Source organism: Talpa europaea, assembly GCF_964194135.1.
Source record: "Talpa europaea genome assembly, chromosome: X".
NCBI classification, from domain to species: Eukaryota; Metazoa; Chordata; class Mammalia; order Eulipotyphla; family Talpidae; genus Talpa; species Talpa europaea.
Genome location: NC_140081.1, coordinates 42,141,363 through 42,154,040, shown reverse-complemented (window position 1 = coordinate 42,154,040; position 12,678 = coordinate 42,141,363). Strand labels below are relative to the sequence as shown.

The 12,678-nt window shown below is 36.4% G+C and overlaps 1 protein-coding gene across 7 annotated transcripts in view; it reads right to left on the bottom strand.

Moving 5' to 3' along the window:
• The window catches only part of HEPH (hephaestin), a gene marked incomplete at both ends in the record, with an annotated part of 101,946 nt that overhangs the window by 62,369 nt on the left and 26,899 nt on the right, over positions 1–12,678 (bottom strand). For 6 of the 7 annotated variants that reach the window (XM_084259131.1, XM_084259129.1, XM_084259128.1 and 3 more), the window contains one exon: positions 11,190–11,321. In XM_084259131.1, coding sequence (XP_084115257.1) covers positions 11,190–11,321 — 132 coding nt within the window. The remainder of the gene's footprint in view (positions 1–11,189; positions 11,322–12,678) is intronic. The other variant, XM_084259127.1, reaches the window with a different exon arrangement.

Genomic DNA, 12,678 nt, shown 5'->3' with positions numbered 1-12,678 from the left:
AAGACTAAAATCAAGAGACACCCTAATTAATGGGATACAATATTTTCACACCATACATCTGACAAGGGGTTGATATCAAAGTCTATAAAGGACTCATACAACTCAACAGAAAGAAAACAAAGAATGAAATTGAAAAAATGGGCATATGAGCAAAATAGGTACTTCTTTTTTTAAAAATATTTATTATTTATTTATGCAATATCTGGGGTACATTCTAGAGGTGCGGGAGTATGAGAGGATTCACCAGAGACAGAGTGGGGAGCAAAACAGGCAGACAGACCAAAAGCACTGCTGAGGGGAGCAGCAGGCATGACAGGAGAGGTCTGCCGTGCCATGTGGGTATCTCCCTGGCCAGCCAGGAATCGAACCTGCACTGCAGAGGCTGCGGACAGCTTCACAGTGCTGCGCTCAACCCACTGTACCACCGGGAAGGCCCGCTAAATAGGTACTTCTCCAAAGGAAACAAAAGCTGGCCAACAGGTTCATGAAAAAAAAAATGTTCATATCACTTACCATCACGGAAAAGAAAATCAAAACTGAAATGACATACAACCTGACATCTGTGAGTATGGCCCATATCAAAAAGACCAGAAACAAGTACTGCCAAGGGTGTGGAGTAAAATGAACCTTCTTACACTGCTCTTGAGAATGTAGACTGGTTCAGCACTTATGTAAAGCAGTATGGAAGTTTCTTAAAAAAACTAAAAATGGAAATGCCATATGACCCAGCAGTTCTACTTCCAGGCATCTAAACACACACACACTCACACACACAATGTGAAAATGGTAATTGAAAGGAAACCTGCAAACCTATGTTTACTATAGCACTATTTACAATAGCCAAGATATAGAATCAAACTAAGTGTGCAAAAACAGATGAGTGGATCAAGATGTGAGATATATATATATATATGTATATATATATATATTTATATATGCAATGGAATACTACTCAGTGATCAAAAAAGATAAACTCATGCCATTCACAGCAACATGGATGGAGCTGGAAGGGATTATGATGAGAAGTAAACCAGAGGAGAAAGATAAAGGTGGAGTATAGAAAAAACAAACAAAGCATCAGAAAAAAGCTAACTAAAACTAAACCTTGAAAACTTATCATAGATATGCAGATTTCAGAGGGGATAGGAGAGAGGGAGGAATGAGAAACTGGAAAGGGAGAAAAAAGAATGGAATTTGGCAGATGTTTGTGGATGCTTTGGTGGTGGGAGTGCTGTGGTAACTACACCTCAGAGAGGAAATCCTATTCTTCCAAAACACTGGCAAGGATGTGAATCTATGGTATTTCAATAACAAAAACTTAATTAAATAAAAATTGGAACAACTACACAATAGACTACTATGCAGCTATCAAAAAGCATGAAGACACTGCTATATCACAATGCATATATTGTCACGTATATTAATTTTAAAAGCTTGGGTGCAGAACAATATATTAATATGTAAACATTTGTATAAGAAGGGGAGAAAATGTAAATGGTAACACATACTTGTTTACATATTTTTAAAAAGTAATGAGAGGAAAAAATCAATGAAAATACAAATATCTCAATAAACTTTACACGGATTACTGGTTGCAATGCTGCTATTTTAGATATACTGAGTTAAACAAAATATATTATTAAAACTTATTTTCATCCAAAGCTATACATAAACTTTCAAACATCTTAGTAATAAAAGAAGCACAAATGAAAGTAGATAACATTTTTTTTGCCATCAAATTTGCAAGATTTTACAAATTGCAATAAACAATGATGGTGAGAGTGGTTCAGATTGCATCCACCCCTTTTACTCATCTATAAAAAGGCAGTGTAAATGAGAATAGCTTCATTTAAAAAAGATGTTGACAAAATGAATTAAAAGACTTAAAATGGGTTTATGCCCACAGAATAGTAAGATATGCGATATAAACAGAAAAAAATGTTGAACCAAATGCAAACCAAAACAATAGTGAGTTTGGCGGTTGTTGTATTTCGCTTACAATATTAATATTTTGACAGACTAAAATATTTGAACTGGTGAGGTTGTATAAAAATGGACCCTTCTCGGGCCTCCCTGGAGGAGCAGCGGTTGAGCGCTGGGTTGCGAATCTGCCCGCAGCCTCTGCAGCGCTGGTTCGATTCCTGGCTGCTCCCCAGCCACAGGAGGAGGGTCCCACATGGCATGCAGACCTTTCCTGCCACCTGCTGCTCCCCTCAGCAGTGCACTTCGGTCCTTCTGCCTGCTCTGCTTCCCACTCTGGCTCTGGTGAATTCTCTCTCCCTCCCATGCTTCTGACTGTACCCAGTGCTTGTATAAATAAATAAATAAATATTTAAAAAAAAAAATAGACCCTTCTCATTACTGTTGATGGAACTACAAATCGATGGGACTGCAAGTTTTTCTAGAGAACAATATGGATGTAGGTAATAAAAGTCACTATCTACCGTCTGGCATAGCAAGCCACACCTTAAAATTATATTATGAAGAAATAATAAAAAATGTCCAAAGAAGCATAAAAGAATATTAGTAATATAATTTATAATAGGGTGGCATAATTTAGGATGGTTTCCACGTGTTTTTTCTAATTCATTTTCTAGCTCTTTAAATTTTCAAACATATATACAACATTAAAGGATAGTACAATAATCATCCTACTACCTGGAGTTGATAGCATTTTGCCATATTTAATTTATCTATATCTATGTGTATATATTTCTAAACACACACAAAAGTGTGTACACACACGGAGTATCTGTGGGCTTTAGCTAAATCATGTGAAAATAAAATGCAAGTCTGATGGCATACATTACCACAATATCATCACTGCACATATATCATCAAACATCCAACCTATACAAACAAAATTCCAAATATCTCCAAAATGTCTCTAATGCTATTTTTTAAAGATCCAGGATAAAACAAGATTTGCATCTTGTGTTTATTTTGGCCCATGTCATTGATTTATTTTTATTAATATTTTATTTTATATAATTCTTACATCATTTTTCATTTTTGCACAATGTATGCATTATCATTTTGGTTATATTCCCCATACAATTGCACCCCCCTTATTTTGACCCTAATCCTTCCTCTCCCCTTTCCTCCCTCCCCCCCCCGGCCCCCGCCGTAGTGTGTCTCTGGTTTATAGTTGCTTGTTGATTTTGATTTTTACTTTGTATTAATTAGTCTTTTTTCCTGGTCCCTTATTTAGGTTTTCTAAATTCCTGCTGTGAGTGAGGCCATCCGGTATTTTTCTTTTTCCTTCTGCATGTCATTGATTTCTTCAAGAGACTACACCAGTTGCCTTGCAGAATGTTATTTTACTCCAGATTTGTTAGCAAATATGCCCTTTATACTTTCAGTAGTTTTGATATTTTTCTGCTTGGGATTAGTGTAAGTTTATATTCTCAGATAAAACAAGAAATTATTTGTACAATAATCTGACTTTTAGGATTCCCTTCTGTGAAGCAATCTTAACCAAATATATTCACTCATTGCAACATGATTTACAATAATCAAAAATAATGAAAAAAGTACATGTCCAACAATAAGGAATAAGGTAAATAAATTATGGCAAGATCATGTGATGGAGTATTTTTCAGTTATTAAAATATAATATCATAATGGTATGATAAAATGGAAACAATATAACAGTAAGTGAACATAATATAACACAAAACTGTGAAAACCATGTGATCAAATATCTGTGAATATATACATTTTATAAGCACACATATTTAAAGATATATAAAATATAATAGAAATGTACTATATAAAAATCTAAGAATGGAGAAGAGGGATCAACATGGCAGCAGAGATCGCTACCAGTAAGTTCTTCCATAAAAACAATTAATTGGGTGGAAAAGCGGCAGGTCCCTGCAAGACCAGGGACACAAAAGATAAACGGGCAATGCTGACAAACTGCTGGAAGAGGAAAGTTGCAATAAAAGAGGATGCCAAAAAGCCGGCACACTCCGACCAATAAAAAGGAGGGAAAAAAAAAAGGAACAAACTGGAGATCAATCAGGACAGTGAGTGGAAAGGAACTGCTGCAGGCAACATACCCTGCAACCAGAAACTGTGGAGAACCATGTGGAAATCGCCACAAAGGTGAGTGGAACCACAATGGGTAACCGCAAACTCAGCACCATTACAGGAAGATAAGGACTCCACTGACAGAGCTGCAAATAGAATAGTCAAAGACCAGCCAATAAGCTTGTGTGGAAAAGCATACAGGCACTCGAAAAGCATAACTGGATAGCAGCTGCCCAGGTCCCTGCGCCAGCAATCTAGGATTGTGGGGACACTAGGAGGAGCCGTCACTGAGGTGAATGACCCTCACTGTGTAATCAAAACCCAAGTGACTGGACACAAGTGCAGGGTGCAAAAGGTGCCCTTTCTGTGGACACTGAACTGGGTTACTGCCCACATCCCAGATCTGAGGGCTTTGGAATTGAGAATTGGGGCACGAAATTTGGGGCATGGGATCCCCATGCTGGTGGGGAACAGGCCAAACACAGCACCCCCAAGCCATTGAGCATTCCATGTCACCCCACTCTGTCCCCTGGAGACCTACGGGAAGAAGCACAGTTCTGGAAAGATACTAGGAAAGATCTCTGGTGCCACCTAGTGATCAGTACAAAATCATCAGTTCCCTGGTAATTGGAAGCCAGGGATTCCAAAACCACCCTCAGGCTCTGAGAGGTGGTGGACTATGCAAACAGGGGTGAGAAGTGAAACAAGGCATGGAGCAAGACCCCCATCCTGGAACTGAGAGCCGGGCATGGGGTGTGGGGTGTGACACATGCCATAACATTGGGCACTGCACGGGGTGACAACCAGCATTTTATATCTGAGAGCCCTGGAATTTAGAACTAGAGTGTAGAATTCGGGGCATGGGATACACACAGCTGCAGACACAGTACCCAGTGAACAAAGGGCAGACACAGCACCCAGCATAAGCAATAGCCCCCACGTTCAACTCCCCCCCTCCATTTCTCAGAGAACTACCGGGAAAAAATGCAGGTCTGTAAGTGCAGATCTTTGGTGCAACCTAGTAATCAGAATAAAATCATCAACTAGCTAAATCCCTGCTGGAACTGACTAAATACAGGGAGAGGTGCCGCGGACCAGCCCAGCGGTGGCGGGAGATTGAGACAATCTCAGGGTTGAATGAGAATGAGCAAAAGGTGATCGAAGGAATTAGGGCGAGGGACAAGAAAGAATGACACACAGACACACTCAAGGGAGAGTGAAAATCTGAGTGCAATTTATTGAAAGCAATCTTCTCTTTTTATACATTTTTACAGTAATTGCTTCATTGTGTTTTGCACAGAATATGGTTAATCATTTATCAAGGCATACGTGCATACTGTGACACATATCATTACATCTTGCTTATTATTTATCAAGAAATCAAGTATAAATCAAGAACATTTCATACTCTAATTTCCATAATGAAGGCTTGTTCTAGAGCTTCTAATTTATTGTTATACTTATATTTATATCATTACTTTATTTTTATTTATTCTATACTCTATTATTTATTTTCATGATTGTGTTTGGCTATGTTATTTACTAAGTAATAGAATCTGTTTCCATAGTTGCATTCCTTTACTATGAGCCTAGTTACTGGTAATGAGTAACAACATATTTTGGTGGAGCCTCAACAACGCCCAGGCCTGATTGTTCCAGTTATTTTTCATGGATGAAAAGGTGGGAACCAAAATCCCCTCGGGGACTGCGCCTGTCTTAGGTTGTCAGAACTTAACTTTCTGATCTTACCCGTCATTGACTGTCCAGTCCAGCGCACAGGGGCAGGGGGCCAATTGTGCCAAGATAGCACAGCCACCCAACATTAATGCGAAATTGTGGCAATTGTAACATTGCTCTCAGGAGCCGCCACAGAGAGGGAATTGTAAGGGACAGTGCCCAGCAACACAGCCACAGCATCAATACCCTGGTGTAGTTTTGGTCTGACAGTGTTGGACTCAGTCTGGTAAACAGTTTCTAATACCCCTGAAGGAGCACTCCAAAGAGATGCCCGCCAGCACTAGTGGCATAACTTCCCAATGCATTGAACTAATTAGAAAGCAAGCAGCATGGAAAAATATAAATAACCAAACAAGCCCACAGGGGAAGGACACATCATAAAAAGAAAAACAGTCACCAGATCTCAACAACGACATGGAAGAACTTGTCTGCTTGCCAGATAAACAATTAATCATCATGATTAAAAGCATAAAATTAGAGAAAAGGAAAAAAAAGTGATATGAGACAAATAATGAACTGAAGAACGAAAATGAGACCTTAAGAAAGGAAATAAAAGAAACACAGGAGATTAAAAGATTACTGGATGAAATAAAGAACTCTAGGAAAAGGAACAAAAACAGAATCAGTGAAATGGAAGAATAGATCAGTACTCTCAAAGATACAGAAATAAAAAGAACCAAAAAAGAAAAATAAGAGAAAAGTACAAAGGAAGAATTTCAACAATTATCAGGCTCCATGAAGAGAGGGAATACAAGAGCTATAGGCATTCCAGAAGGTGAGGAGCAAGACAAAAGAACTGAGAAAGTATTCAAGGAGATAATGGAAGAAAATTTCCCTAGCATGAAAAAAGAGACGAATATAGACATACAAGAAGTGAGAACACCCAATTACCACAATGAAAAGAAAACAACAGTAAGACACATAACAGTAAAGCTTGCAAGAGTCCAAGCCAAGGAAAAATTAATAAAACTGGCAAGGGGAAGAAACAGAAAACTTATAAGGGAAAACCAATCAGGTAGACATCAGACCTCTCCAAAGAAACACTCCCGGCAAGAAGACAGTGGAGTAAAAATATTCACCAAACTTCAAGACAGAAAATGGCAACCACATATACTTTATCCTGCAAAGTTCTCCTTCCTCTATGAAGAAAAAATAAGGACCTTCTCAGAAAAACAGAAACTGCATAAATTCATTACAACTAAATCCACACACCAAAAAATTCTACAAGAAGTTCCAAAGCCAAAACCAACAAAGGAATGAATAAGAACAGAATGATGCAAGGAAAAAAATCACAAAAGACAAACAAAATGGCAAATACAGATGTTATTAACTCTACATGTAAATGGACTAAACTCATCAATAAAAAGACACAGAGTAGCAGGCTGGATTAGAAAACAAAACCCAACCTTTTTGTTTCCAGGAAACACATTAAATTACAAAAGATAAACATAGACTGAAAGTACAAGGTTGGCAAAAAAAAATCCTATAAACAAATGGACCTAAACGGGAGGCAGGGAGAGCTACAACTAACTATATCAGAGGAAATGGACATCAAATTAAAAATGGTAAAAAGAGACATAGACGGACACCACATTATGATCAAGGGGATAATACATCAGGAAGATATAACACTCATCAACATATACTCACCAAATGAAGGGGCACCAAAATATATTAGACAATTATTATCAGCTCTGAAAACAGACATTAAAGAAAATGCATATATAGTAGGAGACTTCAACACCCCACTCACACCAATGGACAGATCATTGAGACAAAAAATAAGCAAAGACACTAGAGATCTAAATAAAGACACAGAACTCATGGGTTTAACAGACATCTATAGGACATGAACCCCAAAAATTCCGATTTACACATTTTTCTCAAGCACTCATGGATCATGCTCCAGAATCGATCACATACTGGACCACAAGACAAACATAAATAGTTGCATTAAGATAAAAATCATTCCAACTATCTTCTCTGTTCATGAAGGCATCAAACTAGAAATAAATCATGAAAAGAAAAGAAGGAAGCCTTTCATCACATGAAGATTGAAATCCACACTCCTAGCAGACCACTGGACAAATGAGTAGATCAACAAAGAAAGTGGTGTCTACCAATTTCCAGAATGTATGGGAAGCACAAAAAGCAGTAATATGAAGAAAATATATAGCATGCAGGCTCATATCAAGAAACAAGAAAAAACTCAAAGAAACAACCTAATCTCACATCTCAAAGAACTAGAAAAACAACAACCAAAAAAACCTAAAACCAGGAGAAATAATGCATTAATTAAAATCAAAGCAGAAATACACATGATAGAAATTTAAAAAAAAATCCAGAAAACAGTGAAATCAAAAGCTGTTTCTTTGAAAAAAAAATAAGCAAATTAGACAAACATCTAGCCAGGCTTACAAAAAAAAAAAGGGAGAAAACTCAAAAAAAAAAAAAAAAGATAATAAATGAAAGAGGAGAAATTACAACAGACCCCTTGGAAATCAAAAGAATAATCAGACATCACTATGAACACTTATATGCAAACAAATTCAACAATTTAGAAGAGATGTATAAATTCATGGAACAATATAATCATCCAAAGCTAGATAAAGAATAAATAGAACACCTGAACAGACCAATTACAAGTAGAGAGATTGAAGCAGTAATCAAAACACTCTCCAAAAAAAAAAAGCCCAGGCCCACATAGCTTCACAAATGAATTCTACCAAATGTCAGAAATGAATTAGTGCCTATCCTATATAAACTCTTTCAAAAAATTGAAAAAGAAGGAATATTCCAAATATGTTCTACGAAGCCAACATTACACTAATACCAAAACAAAACAAACACAACACAAAAAAGAAAACTAAAGGCCAATCTCCCTAACGGACACTGATACAACAATCCTCAACAAAATCCTTACCAAGTGCATCCAACAATGCATCAGGGATAATACATCCTGATAATACATGTTCAAGTGGTGGTTCAACATATGAAAATTGATCAGTGTAATGCAATACATCACCAAGAAGAAAAATAAAAAAAATATGATCATATCGATAGCTATTGAGAAAGTGTTCAACAAAGTTCTACATCCATTTATGATGAAGGCCCTTGAAATTCTCTGGATATAAGGAACATACCTTAACATGATAAAAGCCACATATAACAAACCCATAGCCAATGTCTGTGGTAGTCTCAATGGTGAAAAGCAGAAGGCCTTCCCTTTAAGATCAGGAACAAGCTGATGTCCTCTCTCACCACTGCTCTTCAACATAATACTGGAGGTCCTATCTGGAGTAATAACACAAGAGAAAGACATACAAGGACTCCAAATATGGAAAGAAGAAATTAAAATATCACTATTTGCATATGATATGATAATATACATAGAAAACCCTAAAAATGCCACAGAAAACTACTCAAAATAATCAACGAGTTTAGTAAAGTAGCAGGATACAAAATCAACAAGCAAAAATAAGTAGCCTTCCTATATGCAAACATTAAATCTGAAGAAGAAGAAATCAAGAAAACCATTCAATTTATGATTGAAAAAATATACTTGAGAATAAACCGAACAAAAGAGGAGAAGGACTTATACAACAAAAATTATAAAACACTGTTAAAAGAAATTGAAGAAGACACAAAGAAATGGAAAGACATACCCTGTTCATGGATTGGAAGAACAAATATTGCTAAAATGGCCATCCAACCAAAACATTTTACTGATTCAACGTGATTCCAATAAAAATCTCAATGATATTCTTCAAAGAAATAGAACAAATATTGATGACGCACACATGGAACCACAGAAAACCATGAATAGCAAAAGCCTTACTGAGGAAAACAAAGGAGAACCTATACTACAAACTAAACTACACTATACTACAAACTAAACTATACTACGGACTAAACTACAAACTATACTACAAGCTATACTACAAACTATACTACAAAGCCATAATACTTAAAACCGTATGTTACTGGAACAAAAATAGACACACAGACCAATGGAACCAAATGGAGAGTCCAGAAATAAAGCCACACTTATATGATGAACTAATCTTTGACAAAGGAACAAAGAATATGCAATGGAACATGGAAAGTTTGTACAATAAATGGTGCTGGAAAAACTGGACCACCACATGTAAAAATATGAAAGTAGATCATACCTTTCACCGTGCACAAAAATCAACTCAAAATGGATAAAAGAACTGAACATAACACCTGAAACCATAAAATATATAGAAGAAAATATAGGTAAACCACTACAAGACATTCATCTCAGTAATCTCTTTAAAGACTCATCACCCAAGCAAATAAAGTCAAGGAAAAGATAAACACCTGGGATTACATCAAACTGAAAAGCTTCTGTACAGCAAAAGAGACATTAACAAAAACAAAGAGACACCCCACTGATTGGGAAAAAATCTTTGCATTACATTTAACTGTTAAGGGACTGATCACAAAGATATATAACAAACTCACATGATGCAACAAAAACAAAGTAAACAATCCAGTCAAGAAATGTGCAGAAGAACCTAATAGACATTTCTCCATATAGGAAATGCCAATGGTCAACAGATGTATGAAAAAATGTTTAGCATCCCTTATAATCAGGAAAATGCATATCAAAACCACATTGAGATACAACCTTACACCAGTAAGAATGACACATATCAAAAAAAAAAAAAACGCAAACAAAAACTAGCAACAACAAATGTTGACGAGAATGTGGTGAAAAAGGTACTCTCCTACATTGCTGGTGGGAATGCAAACTGGTCCATCCAACATGGATGAAACTAGAAGGAATTATGCTCAGTGAAATAATTCAGAAGGAAGAAGAAAATATTGGATGGTATCACTTACAGAAGGAACATAGGGGAACCAAATAAAACATAAGTGTAAAAAATAATAACAATATAAAACACAACAAAACAACACCAGACAATTATAAATCAGAGACATCCTGCAGAGGAGGAGGAGGGAGAAGTTTCAAAGAGAGGGAAGGAGGAGCACAAGGGAATTTTGGTAATGGTGCATAGATGCATTGTTGAAGGAAATTCTATGGGGATTACACCTGAGGGGAGGGGAAGCATACATTGTTTAAAAATGAACAATGATGTAAAAATAAATAAATAAATAGAAATATAAGAATGTTTATTTTATAAATTTCCTTTTTAAAAAAGTTCTATCACATATGTCATTTTTATAATCTGAATTTATTTCAATATAATTGAAATATTTGTTCTTATTGCACTCAGATCTGTCTCATTATAACATACATTCATTCAACAACAGTCACATAATACAATTAATTTGAGTTCCTTCTCTTACCTTCCCTCCCTTATTTATTTGTCACATAGTTACCTGTTATTACCTGAAACTCCCATTAGCTGTGAACCCTGCCTACTCACCATCATTGTACACAGTTCCCTCATAGTCTTTCTCATAAAAGACTCCATGAGGCTGTATGCTGAATGGCTGAGAGGCACGGTTGTAGAATATCACCAGGATAGTGTCACCCACCTCAGCCCGGATCACTGGGCCTGGAAAAGAGAAGAAGAGACAATTGGAATTAAAACAGGGATGACAGGGAGTATGGAAATGGGGGGAAAGAAAGGAAAAGCAAAGATAAGTGGAAGATAGAGAAAACTTAAATTTGCATAATAATGATTATCTTTTCTAAGTATAATGCAATTTACAGTAATAAAAAACAGTTTAAAATCCATTATCTCATTTTGATCTTCAAACATGATCCCAAAGTAAAAAGAGCAGGGAATATAATTATTTTAATTTTGAGAAAATTACATTTCAGAGAGGTACAACTGATCTGCCCAAATTCAAATGATAGCTAGCACTTGAAGTCAGGACTTTCTTCCACCCCATTGTTGAGTCCAATCTCATTTCCACTACTTTCATTCCTTCAGTTCCTATTTCTGGGTAGAATCCATCAAAATATCTGAGCTTGCCTAAATCCTAAACCAATTTTGAGGAGGAATAATTATTATATCATATATCTGGGCCTTGGGCCAGGTAGCCTAGCCATGATTTCTGGAACTTTTATTTATTCCCTTCCCACCACATTCAACATAGTTTAGGTGATTTTAAGACCAGTCAGAAGTACCAAGGTAATACCCTAAGTGCTATTCTGGCTCCAACCACACTTCCAAGTTTCTGACTTTTTTCTACTCAATTTGTATATCTAGTTTCCCACCTCTGCTCAAAGACTAGGGGGACCATTATTCCACTCACAATAATAAAATATAACAACCAGAAAAAAGATAAATAAGGAAATGGAAGATTTAAACATTTCAATAGACACACTGTATCTAACATATACAGAATACTTTCCAACCACAACAGAATTCATATTCTTCCCAAATTCACGTGTAATACTTTCCCAGATAGACCATATGTTAGACCATCAATTGTCAAAAAATAAAATAAAATTAAATAAATATGACCCTAAAAAATATATCATATAAATTATCTTCTCCAATTACATTGAGATGAAGCGTTAGAAATAAAAAACTGAAGGAAACAGAAAAGTCATAAAATTGTGGAAATTAAACAACACACTTTTAAACAACCAATGGATCAAAGAAGAAATCACAAGGGAAATTAGAAAATACATAGAGCAAATGAAAATGAAAACACAACATACCAAAATTTATCAGATTCATTGACAGTGGTGATAAAAGGATATTTTATAGTTACAAACACTTGCATTAAAAACAAAAACAACGGGCCTCCCCAGTGGCGCAGCAGTTGAGTGCTGGGTTGTGAAGCTGCCTGCAGCCTCTGCAGCGCCAGTTCAATTCCCAGCCGCTGGATGAGGGTCCCACATGGCACACAGACCTCTCCTGCCGCCCGCTGCTCCCCTCAGCAGTGTATTTCATTGGT